The sequence below is a fragment of the Populus alba genome, chromosome 4 (genome assembly GCF_005239225.2).
Source record: "Populus alba chromosome 4, ASM523922v2, whole genome shotgun sequence".
In the NCBI taxonomy this organism is placed as follows: Eukaryota; Viridiplantae; Streptophyta; class Magnoliopsida; order Malpighiales; family Salicaceae; genus Populus; species Populus alba.
Genome location: NC_133287.1, coordinates 19,271,285 through 19,291,001, shown reverse-complemented (window position 1 = coordinate 19,291,001; position 19,717 = coordinate 19,271,285). Strand labels below are relative to the sequence as shown.

At 37.2% G+C, this 19,717-nt stretch overlaps 1 protein-coding gene across 1 annotated transcript; it reads right to left on the bottom strand.

The window, feature by feature from the left end:
* Positions 1 to 15,083: 15,083 nt before the first annotated feature.
* On the bottom strand, positions 15,084 to 19,502 carry LOC118059633 (fatty acyl-CoA reductase 3-like). Its single transcript, XM_035072544.2, has 10 exons — positions 19,350 to 19,502; positions 19,151 to 19,254; positions 18,538 to 18,743; positions 18,325 to 18,425; positions 17,950 to 18,142; positions 16,459 to 16,620; positions 16,272 to 16,353; positions 15,873 to 16,142; positions 15,650 to 15,777; positions 15,084 to 15,554 (listed from the first exon to the last, which is right to left on the bottom strand). Exons 1-10 carry the CDS (start codon positions 19,426 to 19,428, stop codon positions 15,401 to 15,403), a joined length of 1,479 nt encoding a protein of 492 aa, XP_034928435.1. The 5' UTR covers positions 19,429 to 19,502; the 3' UTR covers positions 15,084 to 15,400.
* Between the last annotated feature and the right edge of the window lie 215 nt (positions 19,503 to 19,717).

Below are 19,717 nucleotides of genomic sequence, written 5' to 3'. Positions count from 1 at the left end.
AAAAACCTATTAGTTTAACAAAAATTGATTTCACAAAATACATGCCAAACTCTAAGGTCCGTTTTAGATATCTTAGAACTCTCTTTGTTGCAATAAAATAGATTTGACTTGGACTTTGTATGAACCTAGAGAGGTAATTGACAACAAAAATAATGTCTGGACGTGTAGCAGTTAAATATAACAAGCTACCAACTAAACTTCTGAAGGCTTTTCCATTAATTTTGGGAGCTTCATCCTCCTTCATTAGCTTTTGTCCAAGTACCATTGATGTACTATTGATTGGTTTGCAATTTTTCATTGTAAATTTGTTTAGTAGCTTCATTGTAAACCTTTTTTGACATAGAAAATAACATTGCTCCGACTGAGTTACTTCCATGCCTAAGAAATATAACAGCAAGCCAAGTTCATTCATCTCAAACCTATCCTTCATGTTGGTTTTAAAATCCTCTACTAGCTACTTCTTGTCTTCTACAATAAATAAATCATCTACATACACTAATACGATCAGAGTATGTTTGTCAACATTTTTCACATACAAAGTTAATTCATTCATGCTTCTTTCAAAGCCTAAGCTTAAAAGGTATCCATCCAATCTGCTATACCAGGCTTTAGGAACTTGTTTAATTCCATACAAAGCCTTCATTAGCAGATTATACTTTGTTTGATGTGATCTTCTTTTCAAAGCCATTAGGTTGTTCAATGTATATTTCTTCATTTAGAACACCATTCAGAAATGCAAACTTAACATCCAACTGAAAAATCTGCCAACCATTTTGTGATGTTAAAGCAAACAAAAGTTTTATTGTATCAAGCCTAGATGTTGGAGCAAATGTGTAAGTGAAGTCAATACATGGCTCTTGTGAATAACCCTTCGCTACATGTCTTTCTTTGTGTTTGTTGATACTCCCATCTGCATTCAACTTGGTTTTAAAAATTCATTTCACACTAATTACCTTCTTGTGAACGGATCTATCAACCAGCATCCATGTTTCATTCTTTTCTACCATCGTGAGCTTCTCCTTCATTGCAGCTATCCATACTTGAGAGTTGATAGCTTCTTTAAAGTCTTTTGGTTCTACTTCAACAACATGGAATTTGCTGTAAATGTTAGTTAAGGACTTTGTCTTCCTTACTGCTTTGTCATCGACAACATCATCATCCCCTGCAGCATCCAGCTCAATTTGATGCTCTTGTTTTATCCCTTCAATTGATGCAGCTTCCCAGTTCCATGTACCATTTTCTGCAACTTCTACATCTCTAGCAATAATAACTTTATTAGATTTCATATCATAAATTTTATAGGCCTTAAACTTTGTGCTATAGCCTATAAGAATTCCAATATCAGCCTTTTGATCAAGTTTTCTCTTCTTAACTTCAGGTTGTAAAACATAGCAAGGACTACAAAAAACTTTTAAATGATCAACATTGGGTTAAAAGCCATATCAAATTTCATAAGGAGTCTTGTCTCCCAATACTCTTGTCGTAACCCATTTTTGGGTCCCCATGAAAAATAAAATAAATAGCCAAAAGAGGTTAGAAAAATAACAGGAGGCAGAAAACGCTCGGAAAATAGTTCAGAAAAATTGGTCAAGGAATTTAAAAATACAAGGATTTGAATTTTTGACAGTATATTCTTGAAGGATGGAAGCCCTATTGAGAAGGAAAATTTTGAATTTTGAGGAGAAAAAGCCCAAATTTGGATTTTTATGGACTTAATTGAATTTTTATGGACTTAATTGGTTTTTTATTTGAATTTTATAGAAGATTTGATTGCAAGAAAAATTGATTTTTAAGTCAATTTGGGCTTTAATTTGGAGAAATTTTAAGTTCTGGGGCCAAAATATATTTTTTTGGGAATTTATTGGGTCAAATCAGGGGCTCAATTGCATAAATATTGAAGTTTAAGGCCAATTAGGGACTTAATTGTGAAAATCCGAAAACCAGGGACCAATTTGGAGAAGGCGCAAAGATAGAGGGGGCTGTTTGGAATTGTTTCAGGGGCTTAATTGGAAGAAATTAGAAGTTTATTGATCAATTAGGGGGCTCAATTGCATAAATCAGAGTCCAAGGACCAAAGTGAAAAAGGCGGCCAACAAGAAGGGCGGGGACCGAATTTGGAGGACTGATTTGAAGTTTGGCCATTTAAATGAAACGGCGCGTTTTATTCAAAACGACGCCGTTTCATACACAAAAAAAAAAAAAAAAAAAAAAAAAAGGGGGGAAAGCAGAACGGTGTCGTTTTGAACGACACTGTTCATCATCTTCCTCCCCCCGGTTTTAGCAGCAACAGAGATGAAAAATTCGAAAATTCTCCCGCGTCTCTCTCCTCGCCCCCACCACCACCGAAAGAGCCGACCAGCCGTTGCGTGATTGAAGGCGCACTAACCATGGTCTCCCACCCGTTCTGCCCCTATAAAATATAGAAGAAAAACCGAAGAAAAAAAAAAAGAGAAAAAAAACCCGAGAGAGGACCGGAAGAGAGAGGAGAGAGAGAGGACCCCGAGAGGAATAGAGAGAAAGAGACCCGAGAAGGGAGGAGAAGAGAGAGCAGGCACGAGAGAAAGAGAAGGGAATACTGGAATTAAACTGAAAATAAAAGAAAAAGAGAGAACCGAAAACAGGGAGAAAGGAGGAGAGAGAGAGAGCGAACCGAACGCTTGGAAACAGCTGCAGCGCCGCCGCCCACGAGCCACGCCACCGCAGCACCACCACGACCGCCTCCTCCACGCCAGGTACATTTTCTTCTTCCCCCTTTGTTTTCGAAGCAGGCGTTGCCTCCTGCATGCAAAGTTTTGCATGCAGGAGGCGGGGGGAAGAAAATTAATTCCCCCCCCGCTGGGCCGAGGGTGTTGGGCCAGCCCGATGCTGGCCCAACCTTGCAAGTCTGGGCCGGTCCGGGCCCCAGACTGTAGGAGATCTTGGGCCGAGATCGGCCCAATTGCGTTCTGGGCCGAGGTCGGCCCGTGTGTTTTTTTTTGGGCTGAGCCTGGCCCATTTATTTGGGTCAGCCCAGCCCCATAATATAATATATTATATATTATATTTTATATATTATGATATGTTATAATATATGTATATATATAAATAATATAATAATTAAAAAAAACAATTTTGAAAACATCTTAAAAAAATATTGTTGATTTTTCTGCATAGTTTTGTCAAAATGGTTTAATGTTGGTTTGTATTTTTTATACCGTAAAGATACAAAACCAGTGTTAAAAATAGCCGGTTTTTGTCAAAATATATCAAAGATTTTCAGAATAAAAAATGTTTTTGCTTTCAAAAAAATTCTAAAAAGTCCCTAAAAATGTTGTTGATTTTTCTGCATATTTTTATCAAAGTAGATTAATATTGGGTTGTATTTTTATACCGTAAAGATACAAGCTCGGTATTAAAATATCTGATTTTCGTCAAAAGCATAAAAAATAATATTTTCCAAAAAAAAAATTGTTTTTGTTTTAAAATACGGCCTAGTCTCTCCAATATATATATATATAAATATTATAATATCATATTTTCACACAACAAAGGAAATTTTCAAAACAATATATGTATTAGCATGCATTTTGGCTTTAATAACCAGTTTATTTAAGCCATGAGAACTAGGCCAATATTTCAAAAATTCTAAAAAAATCTTTCTGTTTTCTTTTAGTATTTGGGATTACGAATTTATACGTAAAACGTATTCCTAAATATTATTAATAAAATTTGGTATAGACGTTAGAACGGTTAGGATTTTACCCGATAAGATAAAAGACCTCCTTACCGAGGAGGATTTTTCTTGAACCATAGACAGACCAACGACTAGAAGTACAATAACACCTTAGTTTTTATCAGACAATAAAACAATGCAGCTTACCTTAGGTAGGGCGTATTTGGGGTGCTAATACCTTCCCTTTACGCAACCAGTCCCCGTACTCAATCTCTGAGACCAGTTAGGGTTCCTAGTGACCAAAATACTAGGTGGCGACTCCAAAGAACCAAATCAAATAAACAAAAAAAAAAATTTGCCAGTCGAACCCGCATAGATTTGAATTTTTTTTTGGGGTGCGACAGAATGGCGACTCCACTGGGGACCTTGTAGACTAAGCTTTGTTTTTGTCTGATTTGTTTGTGTTTTCGTGTGTTTATTGTTAATATGTCTTTCCATTTATTTGCATATTTGTTTTTTATTTTACGCATATTATTCATGCATTGTATATATTTGTTTCATGCATCACTTGCCTTAATTTTGAAAAGCACACACAAACTTTAAGTTAAGTGGGGAATTAGCGATTTACCCTAAGACTATTGGTCAGGGTTTAAATGCGTGAAACACCCAACTCATATCTGAGTGCCTGCTTGGTAATGGTGGGCATACGTGTCTTAACTGTTCCTTGCAACGCCCCCATACTTCTTTACGAAGAACGTCACTGGGCAGATATGAGAACCTTCAAGACTAGATAGAAAAAACTACCCACTCTCACTTAATAAATAGAGCTTGTCCTTAGGTTATGTATCTTATTTGCATCAAGATCAATAAGGATAAACTCATCGCGCATCACTTATGCATCACATCTTCATCACATATTTTTGTTTATCATACACATTCCAGATCGTGAAACATAGGTCACACATCCAGAGTCCACCAAACCCGGTCCAGATCAAGAATGGAAAACGAAGAAAGAGCTCACTTAGAGTCGCACTACCAGACCGAGTTGGAATCTGTGAAAAATGAAGTTTCTCGACTGACCAATCTGCTTGAGCAACTTTTAAGAGCGAAGAACGGGGAGGGAACATCTACCCAACCACCTATAGGAGCGCCGTCAGTTCATGTCCCGGGGGTATCTCAGAACTTGGGGGCAGATTCAGCGACGGGGCAGCACTTTGCACCTACCATTCCCATTCAGCCCCCTCAAGCTCACATCACTGTGGAAGGGCCTCCCGATAATAGGTCCACCGGATTTATGAACGATGACAAGATATCAGCCTTGGAAGAAAGGTTAAGAGCAGTCGAGGGAAATGACTGGTTTGACCCCATGCGAGCATCTGAAATATGCTTGGTACCAAACATCACGATACCAAAAAAATTTAGGATACCGGAGTTTATAAAGTACACTGGGTTGGAATGCCCAAACACTCACCTTCGATCTTATTGCAATAAGATGGCTGAGGTGATTCATGACGATAAGTTACTGATCTACTTTTTCCAAGACAGTCTATCGGGGTCGGCGCTAAGTTGGTACATGAGGTTGGATAATGCCAAGATCAAGAAATGGAAGGATTTAGTTGAGGCTTTCCTTAAGCAATACAAGTTCAATTTGGAAATTGCTCCAGATCGAACGAGCCTTATGTCAATGGAAAAGAGAAGCCAAGAATCAGTAAGGGCTTATGCGCAAAGATGGAGGGACGAGGCCATGTATGTGCAACCCCCTTTAATAGAAACGGAGATGGTGAATTTGTTCGCCAATACATTCAAGGCACCCTACTATGAGCATTTAATGAGAAGCTCATCTCAACATTTCTATGATGCTGTACACATAGCGGAAAGAATAGAGCAAGGGATTAAAGCTGGACGCATAATTGAGCCATTGGAGACAAATGGTTTTTTCGGAAGAAAAATGAAAGGTCCCGTTAACAACTTCGAAGGTGGGTCCAATGACAAGATATCAGATTCATATAACCCACAAATACCTACCTCTCATGTGGCCCACATAAACTTTAACAAACCTTTTTCCCCTAATCAAGCAAATGGCCAGTCAAACACCCAAAACAACCACCAACGACCAAACACAAGATACATTTCAGAACAACTACCGCCATTACCCATGCCTCTGAAGGATATATATGCCAAACTACTAAGCATTGGACAAATAGCTCCTATCCCTACATTACCACTACAACCACCATTCCCCATCTGGTATAAGCCCGAGTTGACTTGCGAGTACCATGCTGGTATTCCCGGGCATTGTCTTGAAACGTGCTATGGTTTCAAGAACAAGTTGTTGAAGCTCATCAAGATAGGATGGGTGTCATTTGAAGATGCACCCAATATCAGTTTAAATCCATTGCCTGGTCATGACAAAAGTGATAGGGGATAAAGGTTGGAAAACCTTGGTCAAGAGTCGTCAATAATGAAGAAGGCGAGATCGAAGGAGAAGACAAGGAAATGCAAGTGGGGAAGGAAGATGAAGCATTGCCTCGGTTGACTTTCCACACACTAGAAGAAGTTTCAGAACGGGTTGACCCAAGAACTTCTCGTAGTTTTCAAAATGTAAAACAACTTTATTTGCCTTAGCATGTTTTTGTCATTTGCTTTTGTCTTTGCTTTTATTTTCTCTAGTGAGCATTCAGAGCTCATATTGTCAGCCAGATTTTTATGTTTGTCTTTGAGCTTACTTTTTCTTTAAATAAATGATGAGTTTATGCATTTTTTTAACAAATTTGAGTGGTTACAAATAAAGTATCAATAAAATGGTTTAATATGAAAATTTAAGAAAAGCTAACCCTAAAAGTACAACCCTATCTCTGATAGCATGGATAAATGTTTAAGTGGTCACTTTGTAATTGTCTTTTAAAGAATAGAGTTTATCAACCATAACAATGGCATTTTGAAATAAAAAAAAAATCATTATCTATTCACTCACTAAAAAAGTTTATCACCGGCTGAATGAATTGCTTCTCTATATAAAAACCCAGACTAATATCGCACCCCTGTACTAGGGGGCAAGACGGGATGTTTTATGAAAATTTTTACGATTTGAAAACCAAGCTAAAGCATTTGACAAAAAGCATGACAAAGAGGCAAATACAAGTCATACATTTTGAGAAAAGGACTACTTGAAGAAAGTCAAAGACTTTTTCTCCAAGAATATGATAGGCAACACGAGAGATGAATCCAGCATACGACTTCAAAAGCAAGTTCATGTTAAGAGGGAGTCCCATGAACTAGAAGAAGAGGATGGGGCCTATGTTTCAAAACCAGGTACGAATGCATGCATTGCATCTAATCATAAATCATTGCATATATGTTTTTTTTGGATCGTTACAGGAGGAGATCTTAGCGCATTCCAACAAGATTATGGACGAAGAAAAGAATCATTGAGTTGATTCTAGAACAACAAGAAGAGAAGATAATGGTTTTCAAACCCTGCCAGCAGGAAGAACGACATCGATAGCATTCGGTAAAAAGGAATAGCCAGATGTGATTCCAAGTTGTTGAGATCGCCGGAAGGGATCTCGTATTTCAATGGAGGTCGCCAGAAAGGACCTCATATTTCAGTTTTGAATAAAAGGAATCACCAGATGGGATCCCAAGTTGTTCGAGATCGCCAGAAGGGGTCTCGTTTTCGATATTCATCAATGGAGGTCGCCAGAAGGTACCTCAAATTTCAGCTTTTGTATAAAAGGAATCGCCAGATGGGATTCCAAGTTGTTTGGCTAAAGGAGATCGCCAGAAGGGATCTCATATTTCGATGAAGGTCGCCAGAAGGGACCTAATATTTCAGCTTTGAATAAAAGGAATCGCCAGATGGGATTCCAAGTTATTTGAGATCGCCAGAAGGGATCTCGTACCTCGACATTCATCAAGGAAGGTCGCTAGAAGGGACCTCATATTGAAACCATTTCTTAAAAAAGCATGGAGTTTACTAAGAATCATTTTTCCTGGGTAGGTCACCCATACAATGAGACCATCATTTTTCTCGGGTAGGTCACCCATACAATGAGACCATCATATTCCCCCTGGGTAGGTCACCCATACAATGAGACCATCATTTTTCTCGGGTAGGTCACCCATACAATGAGACCATCACTTTTCTTGGGTTCGTCACCCATACAATGAGACCATCACTTTTCTTGGGTTCGTCACCCATACAATGAGACCATCATTTTTCTTGGGTAGGTCACCCATACAATGAGACCATCATTTTTCTTGGGTAGGTCACCCATACAATGAGACCATCGTTTTTCTTGGGTAGGTCACCCATACAATGAGACCATCACTTTTCTTGGGTTCGTCACCCATACAATGAGACCATCATTTTTCTTGGGTAGGTCACCCATACAATGAGACCATCACTTTTCTTGGGTTCGTCACCCATACAATGAGACCATCATTTTTCTCGGGTAGGTCACCCATACAATGAGACCATCTTTTTTCTTGGGTAGGTCACCCATACAATGAGACCATCATTTTTCTTGGGTAGGTCACCCATACAATGAGACCATCATTTTTCTTGGGTAGGTCACCCATACAATGAGACCATCATTTTTCTTGGTAGGTCACCCATATAATGAGACCATCATTTTTCTTGGGTAGGTCACCCATACAATGAGACCATCGTTTTTCTTGGGTAGGTCACCCATCACAATGAGACCATATTTTTTTTTTTTTCTGGGTAGGTCACCCATCACAATGAGACCATATTTTTTTCTGGGTAGGTCACCCATAAGAATGAGACCCTTCTCCATTTTTTTTATCTGGGTAGGTCACCCATAAGAATGAGGCCATTCCTTCCCCTGGGTAGGTCACCCAAAGAATAAGACCACTCTTTCTTTTTCCGGGTAGGTCACCCATCACAATGAGACCATATTTTTTCTGGGTAGGTCACCCATAAGAATGAGACCATTCTCCATCTTTTTTTACCTGGGTAGGTCACCCATAATAATGAGGTCATTCTTCCCCTGGGTAGGTCACCCAAAGAATAAGACCACTCTTTCCCTTTCCACTCGGGCAGGTCACCCATCATAATGAGACCATACACACATTTTTTGTATTGATTATGGGTAAAGGAATCGCCAGATGGGGTTCCAGGTTAAAGGAGATCACCAGATGAGATCTCGGATGGATTTTCATATTGATCAAACTAAAGTAAGAATTCAGAGGATCGCTGGATAAGGATCTCGAGATGACTAAGTTTCGATCATGGTTTTTGGGGCTAAGGAGGATTGTTATAAAGGACAAAGTTTCAGATCAATCAAGCTTCGACCAGATCAGTTTCGGGAGTTCCGTTTTGGGTTTATCTTTTATAACACTTACTGCGCAAAACCTATGCTCCGTAAGTATTATAAAGAGGGGGCATCTGTCGTAACCCATTTTTGGGTCCCATGAAAAATAAAAATAAATAGCCAAAAGAGGTTAGAAAAATAACAGGAGGCAGAAACGCTCGGAAAATAGTCAGAAAATTGGTCAAGGAATTTAAAAATACAAGGATTGAATTTTTGACAGTATATTCTTGAAGAATGGAAGCCCTATTGAGAAGGAAAATTTGAATTTTGAGGAGAAAAGCCCAAATTTGGATTTTTATGGACTTTAATTGAATTTTTATGGACTTAATTGGTTTTTTATTTGAATTTATAGAAGATTTGATTGCAAGAAAAATTGATTTTTAAGTCAATTTGGGCTTTAATTTGGAGAAATTTAAGTTCTGGGGCCAAAATATATTTTTTTTGGGAATTTATTGGGTCAAATCAGGGGCTCAATTGCATAAATATTGAAGTTTAAGGGCCAATTAGGGACTTAATTGTGAAAATCCGAAACCAGGGACCAATTTGGAGAAGGCGCAAAGATAGAGGGGCTGTTTGGAATTGTTTCAGGGGCTTAATTGAAGAAATTAGAAGTTTATTGATCAATTAGGGGCTCAATTGCATAAATCAGAGTCCAAGGACCAAAGTGAAAAAGGCGGCCAACAAGAAGGGCGGGGACCGAATTTGGAGGACTGATTTGAAGTTTGGCCATTTAAATGAAACGACGCGTTTTATTCAAAACGACGTCGTTTCATACACAAAAAAAAAAAAAAAAAAAAAAAAAGGGGGAAAGCAGAACGGTGTCGTTTTGAACGACACTGTTCATCATCTTCCTCCCCCCGGTTTAGCAGCAACAGAGATGAAAAATTCGAAAATTCTCCCGCGTCTCTCTCCTCGCCCCCACCACCACCGAAAGAGCCGACCAGCCGTTGCGTGATTGAAGGCGCACTAACCATGGTCTCCCACCCGTTCTGCCCCTATAAATATAGAAGAAAACCGAAGAAAAAAAAAAAAAAAAAAAACCCAAGAGAGGACCGGAAGAGAGAGGAGAGAGAGAGGACCCCGAGAGGAATAGAGAGAAAGAGACCCGAGAAGGGAGGAGAAGAGAGAGCAGGCACGAGAGAAAGAGAAGGGAATACTGGAATTAAACTGAAAATAAAAGAAAAAGAGAGAACCGAAACAGGGAGAAAGGAGGAGAGAGAGAGAGCGAACCGAACGCTTGGAAACAGCTGCAGCGCCGCCGCCCACGAGCCACGCCACCGCAGCACCACCACGACCGCCTCCTCCACGCCAGGTACATTTTCTTCTTCCCCCTTTGTTTTCGAAGCAGGCGTTGCCTCCTGCATGCAAAGTTTTGCATGCAGGAGGCGGGGGGGAAGAAAATTAATTCCCCCCCCGCTGGGCCGAGGGTGTTGGGCCAGCCCGATGCTGGCCCAACCTTGCAAGTCTGGGCCGGTCCGGGCCCAGACTGTAGGAGATCTTGGGCCGAGATCGGCCCAATTGCGTTCTGGGCCGAGGTCGGCCCGTGTGTTTTTTTTTGGGCTGAGCCTGGCCCATTTATTTGGGTCAGCCCAGCCCCATAATATAATATATTATATATTATATTTTATATATTATGATATGTTATAATATATGTATATATATAAATAATATAATAATTAAAAAAAACAATTTTGAAAACATCTTAAAAAAATATTGTTGATTTTTCTGCATAGTTTTGTCAAAATGGTTTAATGTTGGTTTGTATTTTTATACCGTAAAGATACAAAACCAGTGTTAAAAATAGCCGGTTTTTGTCAAAATATCAAAGATTTTCAGAATAAAAAATGTTTTTGCTTTCAAAAAAATTCTAAAAAGTCCCTAAAAATGTTGTTGATTTTTCTGCATATTTTTATCAAAGTAGATTAATATTGGGTTGTATTTTTATACCGTAAAGATACAAGCTCGGTATTAAAATATCTGATTTTCGTCAAAAGCATAAAAAATAATATTTTCCAAAAAAAATTGTTTTTGTTTTAAAATACGGCCTAGTCTCTCCAATATATATATATAAATATTATAATATCATATTTTCACACAACAAAAAGGAAATTTTCAAAACAATATATGTATTAGCATGCATTTTGGCTTTAATAACCAGTTTACTTAAGCCATGAGAACTAGGCCAATATTTCAAAAATTCTAAAAAAATCTTTCTGTTTTCTTTTAGTATTTGGGATTACGAATTTATACGTAAAACGTATTCCTAAATATTATTAATAAAATTTGGTATAGACGTTAGAACGGTTAGGATTTTACCCGATAAGATAAAAGACCTCCTTACCGAGGAGGATTTTTCTTGAACCATAGACAGACCAACGACTAGAAGTACAATAACACCTTAGTTTTTATCAGACAATAAAACAATGCAGCTTACCTTAGGTAGGGCGTATTTGGGGTGCTAATACCTTCCCTTTACGCAACCAGTCCCCGTACTCAATCTCTGAGACCAGTTAGGGTTCCTAGTGACCAAAATACTAGGTGGCGACTCCAAAGAACCAAATCAAATAAACAAAAAAAAAAATTTGCCAGTCGAACCCGCATAGATTTGAATTTTTTTTTGGGGTGCGACAACTCTTGTGGTCATACGATTTAGAAGGTAGGATGCTAGGTTTACTGCTTCTATTCAGAATTTTAATGGCATTTTCTTCTCATATAGCAAACATCTTGCTATTTCCATCAATGTTTGGTTTCTCCTCTCACTGACTCCATTATGTTATGGAGTGTAAGGCACTGGTAGCTGATGTTTAATCCCTTCTTTTGCCAAATATCCCTTAAATTGTTTAGAGGTAAACTCACCCCCATTGTCAGATCTTAGCATCTTCAGATTGTTTCCTGTTTCTAGTTCATTTGTTATCTTAAATCTTACAAACTCAGCAAACATATTAGCCTTAGATTTAAGAAAATAAACCCAGCAAAATCTACTATAGTCATCAACAAATAATAAAAAGTACTTTGAACCATTCGGACCACACACATTTGTGTGTACTAGTTGGAGCTTTGATGGTGCTCTAAATGCATTATCTGGAAAAACAATTATAGACTACTTTTCTAATTGATAGGCTTCACAAATATCATGTTGTTCTTGTATTTGTGGTAAGCCATAAGCCATCTGCAGATCAGCTATCCTTTTTAAGGTAGCATAATTGAAATGCCCTAATCTTTTATGCCATAGAACAAAATCAGTATAGACATAAGTGTTAACACTCAAACAAGCTTCTTTACAATCAATATTAAAATTTTTATTCATCATCTTAGTAGAGAGCATAAGTATTCCCATTTTGTCTCTAATATTGCACATTATATCATTAAAAGATAATGAGTAGTCAGATTCAAGTAATTGTCCCACACTCACTAGATTATGATTAATTTTAGGTACATAAAGCACATTTTTTAGAGTTTTTGTACCTGATATTGTTTCAACTTCAATCGCCCATTTGCCTTCAACTTCCACATACTCTCCATTGACAATTCTGACTTTGGACATGTAGCTTTTATCCAAATCCTTGAATAAACTCAAATCTACAGTCATATGATTAGTGCAACCACTATCAATAAGCTAGGACAAATTGTTTACCTTTGCTGTGTTGCACATATGTTCTAATGTAGCTATGAATAAATGATCTTCCTTGGCTTCTGAATTTTCTTCAATATAAGCTTGTTTCACTGCACCTGGTTTGTTTTTGTAGAACTTTTGGATGTGACTAAATTGTTTGCAACTTCTACATTGTGCATTCATAAGCCAACACCAAGCTTCTAAATAGTTTGTTTTCTAGAATTTACAAGGAGGGAAATGTTCTCTCTTTTCTTTCTCTCGAGTGATGATGTTTTTGTTGTTTTGATGCTAGTTATTTGATTGTCAACTTCTTCCTCTTTCTCTTTTTCCTTCTTGATTGTTCATGTAAAAATTCTTAGCTCAGCTCTCCTTGGAAACTACAATAAGAGCTCCTTCACTTGTTTCTTCTTGTTTGTAAGCTTGTATCTTCTTTACCGTTTGTAATGCATTAACCAATTCTTAAAGACTTATTTCTGAAAAATCTTTTAAATCTTCCAGGGAGCAAATCTTATGCTTAAATTTCTCTGGTAGACTTACCAGAACCTTTTCCACTATTCTTGAATCTAGAAAATCTTCCCTCAAAAGTCTCACTTGATTCACAAGTTTTGAAATTTGAGAAGAGAAGTCTTTGATAGTCTCGATTTCCTTCATCTTCAATCCTTCATATTGTCTTCTAAGATTCAAGACTTGCATCTTCCTTAACTTCTCATCTCCATAAAATTTTGTTTTTAGTTTATCCCATGTTTCTTTGGCAGATTTACAAGCCATAATTCTAGTGAACATTTCTTCACTCACAACATTATGAAGACAGGTAAGAGCTTTGAATCGCTTTGCCTTTTCTTCATTAAAAAACTTCATCTATGCGATTGTAGGATTGTTTTCTAGTGGAGTTGGTTGCTTATCACTCTCCACTATCTCCCACAAGTCAAAAGCTTTAAGATAAGTTTCCATTTTCACAGCCCACACACCATAATTCTGCCATGTGAACACTAGTATTTTTGCTGGAAAATTTGTAGAATCCATTTCTTAATAAATCTCACTTAATCTCTCATGTTTCACTCACAATCCCTTTAAAGAAAATTGCTTTGAATTAACCTCACTAATCTCTCATGTTTCACTCACAGTCCTTTTAAAGATAAAAAAAAGCTTTGATACCAACTGTTGATAACAGGTATAAAAACGAACTAAATGTTGATGATAATTAGAAGAACAAAGAACAAAGAACTTGTAGCAAAGAACAAAGAGCAGAATATTTCACGTAGGTTATTGCCATCCCTTAGTTTTTATTTATAAATGAACTCAATCACAACAAAATTAAAAAACATAACTAACATAAGCTCCTTCATCTGAGGAGATATGTAACCAGTTATACTTATCCTAAGATAAGTTTCAAATAAAATAAAATAAAAACAGACTAAACAACATCAAGATAATGATGTCACTAACAGCTAGACATTAATGAAAGATAATCTACAGCTAATACCACTAATTCCAGCTTTGGTGCCATAACTTCAACAAAGGGGAGTTGTCTTTTTGGTATGATAATTGGTTGGAGGAAGGAGTGTTAGCTTCATTGATTCCAACAGTGAATATCATGGATACTGAGGTACATGTGAAAGATTGGCAGGGAGACTCATGGAACTTTGGAAGTCTTGCAACAAGTATTCCTGATGATTTGAAGTTTCGGATTATAGCCAACCCAATTCCTAGCAATACGTACAACATAAGAGGATTGTCTTGTTTGGAAAAGTTCTGTTTCGGGTGAATTGCTTGAGGGATTGTTCGATGGCTAAATTGATATGGGATAGATCGGGCCGGGTTTGGAAATGCTTGAGGCTTTAATTGCACTAATATTAAAGGGTGGATTATTTCCTTTTGCTTCTATGCAGATAGAGCTCATTTATTCCTAGCTGCGCTAGCTGTGGTGGATATGGTGACAACGAAACATGGTAGTTCTTGGTGGGGATTACACAGGTGATGAATGGTTGATGAGGAGAATATACAGGTTGGCAGATGATTGTGAGATGACAAGGGGAAAGTCTCTTATGAAAGCTGCTAATTTGAATCTCGTTTCATGGCAAAGACCGGCGCAAGGGTTTTACTGGATTTGCAGGAATTGGATGTAGCCTTCTTCCGGGATTGTGAGCTTTGAAACATGAGCTACAACTAGCGTGGAGTTGGGGTTATAGACAGATTCCTTATAATTCTGACTCCAAATATGTTATCAGGTTGCTGTCTGCAGGCCATGCGCTAAGTATCACAAGTATAGAGTCATTCTTGTTTTTCATAACAGGGAGCTGCTGTCAAGGAACTGGGTGGTCCGAATTTCCCATACATATAGGGAAGCTAATGCATGCTTGTGCTGATTTTATGGCAAAGTGTGTTGCAAGAGGAGCAACGGGTTTACAAGTCTGGTTTGAGTCAGCTTCTTTTCTTTCCACTGTACCAACAACAACAACAACAATAACAATAACAATAACAATAACAATAATAATAAATAGATCATAATATTTATTCATTCTTGTACACCAGCTACCTTGAACAAATTTCTGCTACCAATATATCCTTCACTCTTTGTGATGATTCAATAAATTAGGTGGCATTGTATTGAATAATACACTTGAAGAAAGTTCTTAAACCACGTGAGCCAGCAGCTAAACATAATACTGCCTTGATAATATTTGTAATAATAATAATAATAATAATAATAATAATATTGCTTCAAAACACAGTGATATTTGAAATTCCAAGAACAAATTAATTCTTGGAAGAAATAACCTAGCTAGCTGCCGGTAATCATCATCGGAACACATACTTTACCACCCCTGGAATGTGGATATTAGTGAAGTAGTCTTCCCAGTCAATTGCCTTGGGATCAAAGTAGAACATATCGGTCTCTATGTTGTTCTCTACTGCTGCAATTCGCAACTTCTCTGTGTTCATGTCATCAAAGCTGCATTCGAAATGTGAAGATCGTATGTCATAAGAGTTATATGGATGAAAAGGTTGTTTTTGTAGATTAAAAACAAGATTAGATTGTCTACGTACACTCCCCTGAAGAACAAGTATGGCCTGTAAAGTTCCACTAATTTCATCACGAATTTGATCTTTCTATTGAGATCAGTGTACATTTTCTCAAAATAACGGCAAAATGCGATATTTGCTAATTCTAATCCCTGTACAAAAAAAAACATATATATATAATTAACATAATAAATCAAGAGATTAATTGGTAGGAAGGTAGGTATTGTTTTTGAGATCTTGAACAAACCTTTAGCAATAGCAAGTAACGAATTGCCATGTATCCGTGGAAGTTAGCCATGCTGCTTAAGACTTTAACCCTACCAACCTTGACAGGCTTTCCATCCTTGCCAATCCAAGGTTTCTTGGTGAAGTAATGAAAGCCAAAATCTTGAAGATTAGTGTATCTCACGGGATTTCTCACAGAGGACCCCACTTGATAAATTGCATCGTCGAACGGTCGATTAGCATGAGCTGCCATGGCTACAATCATGGCATTCACCACCATGTCAGCTGGTATCTGCATAGAATCATGTCTCATCAGTTCCTTTTCTTTTCTTTTCCTTCTTACCAAATGACTATTTATTCAATCATATCAAGAAATCAACGACGAACCAACAATTAAAGACTGAAAATTGGCTTAACTCACCACATCAACTATTCCTGTAATATCCCCGAGAAAGCATGTTAGCCTTCCTTTCCCATAACCAACAGCTAGGCTATCAATAGTTCTACAAAATAAACAAATTTAACAAATTACCGTTTTGCTTTTAGGAAGATTAATTTTATCCATAAACAAGAATGTTAAATGCAGCAGCATAATACTAGACATGTACCTGATACCTTCAACCCAACCAGGGAAAGGTTCTTTCAAAGTACTGGTGACAATGGTGGGGCGTATGATGACTACAGATAAATTTTCCTTCAGGTCTCCGACAAGCATCTCTCCCATTGCCTTTGTAAATACGTAAGTGTTTGGCCATCCATACACCTTTGCCCTAAGTGCCATTAATTAATCTGTCAAATTTTGATCTAATTCATTGCACATGCAAATTATGGGGGGACAAGCTAATTCCTCACATTTATGTCAAGAAATATATGGACGTACGTAGTATGTCAATTTCACTCCTATCTCTATCCGTGGTACTGCCATGACTCTCGTTTGTTCGTTTGTCTTTTATATATATATATATATATATCTTTTAAATTGGGGTGGGTATAAGTTGCACCTGTTTCTAGTGCTTGGGTATATTTCATTTTCTTCTTTATTTTTTTTTAAATGGAGTAATTTAAATAAATATAACCAGGTGCAACTTATACCCACCCCAATTCAATTGGAAAATGAAGCTGGGGGATATATCAGCTTTCACTATTCCCCATATGAATTAATATATGGTTATGGATCCTTGTCATGCCTCGTGAAATTATCATTGTTAAGAAAAGAAATCCTCCGGTTAGATTTACGAGTTTATACTTTCAATGAGCCTCCCCAGCTGGAACTGTTGCGTTGTTCCCATTTGATTTTTTTAAAAAAAAAAAAATTGAAAAAAACCAGTGGCCTACACTTCGGTTCTAGCTAGGTCTCTAGAAGCATGTCAATTTGTTTAGAGTTGAAGGTGAAGTTCGAGAGACCGAGTTTGGTCAGATTCCTTAAATGTTACGAAGATCCAGCTTACTCATGCCATGCACGAAACACAGATCATTTTAAGTATACTAGAATGTTTTGAACAAAAATAACGTTAATGTTCTTGTCATTTCAGTAGGGTCCTTCCTTTGGGATCCCCTGAACACTTGATGATGTACCAGGTATATTTGTTGCTGTACATAAATATTTTATAAACTAATTATTTTTATGTCGAAAACGTTTGTTTGAAAGTGTAGTTGTGATTATTTTTTAAAATATTTTTCGTATTGAAATGTATCAAAATGATATATTTTTTTATTTTTTTTAAAAAAATAATTTTTGAAATTAACATATCAAAAAAATCCAAAACATACAAAAAAAATAATTTTTTATAAAAAAAAATTGAATATATTGGAAACGCAGGTTGGCCTGCTTTTCCAAACACATAATAAAACTTAAATTTTTTAGTTGAATTGATTTTTTAACCTGAGTTAACAATTCAAATAGATTTGTTTTTGTGGTGTTTTTTTCAAGGTGAAATTAATTTTTGTTAATTTAATAATATAAGGGTTACTTTCATTCTAATGGCAAATCTGGAAATTGAAATGCCAGAAATCAAAATACTATATGGAGGAGTATGCTTATGAACATAATACCATAGAGTGATTATAACTAAGGGTTTGAAAAATATTTCATGACTAACCTTTCGATGCCCATCTCTTTCATGGCCCCTTTAATTTCTTCAGTGGTGGCTCCTTCAGCTTGGAGCTCATTCAATTTCTGATCAACTAGTTTCTTCTCTTCATCGATGTCTAATCCCGAGACACCGTTAAGTGTGTCTCCCCTGCCGTATGAAGTCTCAAGTATCAGCCCTGCCCTCTCCCCGGAAACATAAGCTGAAAAAAATACCACGTCCCGTTAGGTTGACAGCATGCAAATGGTTATAATCCTCTAACTTCTTAGCAACCATTAAAATTGAAAATTATACTAGCATAAATTATATATTAGCTATCATATAGTATGGCCAAATTATTAGAGGAAATGAAGGGCATCGAAATGATCAAATATAAATACTAACCAGTTGATACATGGACAAGAACCTTTAGTTTAACACATTTCTTGGCAAAACATAAGACGTGCTTAGCTCCCATTGTGTTGATGCCAAGTGCAACATCATATCTATGTTAGATATCCAAAAAAACAGAAAATCAACCACTTTGTTTTCCAGTCTTTGTTATTTTGGAGGACAGTACTGAAAATAAAATAAAATCAGCCAATGGTTCTTGTCTACCTTTCATCAAAATTGGTTGTTGCAGCTAAGTTAACAACAACATCCAATTGACTCCAAATTTCCTCCCTCAAATTCGAGTCTTTCACTCCCAAGTCATCATCGTAAGAGATGTCACCAGGGACCAGTACAATCTTTTTGGAGATGAGGGAATTTAGATCAGCACCCCATTTTTCTTTTAGGATTGTAAACAAGTCCTTTCCTAAAATCTAAGAAACAAAACAAGTTAGGAGCAATTTCACGACAACGTACACAAAAATAGCTATCAGCAAATTAACTTGTCGCTAGTTCCAAGGTTCTTGATGAATGAACGACATCAGATGTTCACTTTCTCATACTGTTCACTTCTTCAAGTAATTACAAATAACTTGAAGAAGATATAGGTGCCCAGCATAATTAATGGTGTTGGCCTGCCTAAATGAGTCCATCTATATGGGTCCGTATCATCACCATCCATTTCTTTGTTATCTGAGGGATGGAAGACAAGGAAAGAGGACATAAAACTTGTAAGGTATATATGGTACTAGTATTTCCGTATAGTCTACTGATTAAGTCTCCTTTCCTCTCATTTTTACTATTGCATTTGCCTTTTATTCCCTCGGCAAATATTGTATACCTCATTTTGCAAGCGTTGCGAAGCAGATTTGGCGTCAGCAGCTCTTAAAAGAAGGTAAATCTTCTTCACATTTGGTTGCACTCTTAATATCTTCTCCAAAAGAACTGCATTTATTGGAAGAAAAGTTAAAACCATCCATGATTCCATTACTCAAAAAGAAAGAGAGAGTGAGAGAGAGGAGGAGGAGGAAGATATCTACTCTTTGCTAGAAACCCAGTTGCACCCGTGATCAAAATGGTCTTGTCCTCAAGAAACTGAACAACACTTCCAAACTCCATTGCAAGAGAGAGACAGAGAGAGAGATGGAAGTTTGTGTGCGTGTGTGTGAGTGTGAGTGTGAGTGTGTGTTGAAATGAAGATAAACACAAATGAGTTTGCAAAATTCCAGCACCTATATGAAGGGGGGAGGGGGGTGTGGACATTTTGAGGTAGAGTGCACGAAAGTAGCTGCCGTCTTTTTCTTTGGTAGATTGCTTAATTAATTTACATGAGGTTAATTGTACCAAAATGCAGCGAGCATTCACACAATTATGACCCACTTTCGCCTTTCACATCTTTGGTTTATTG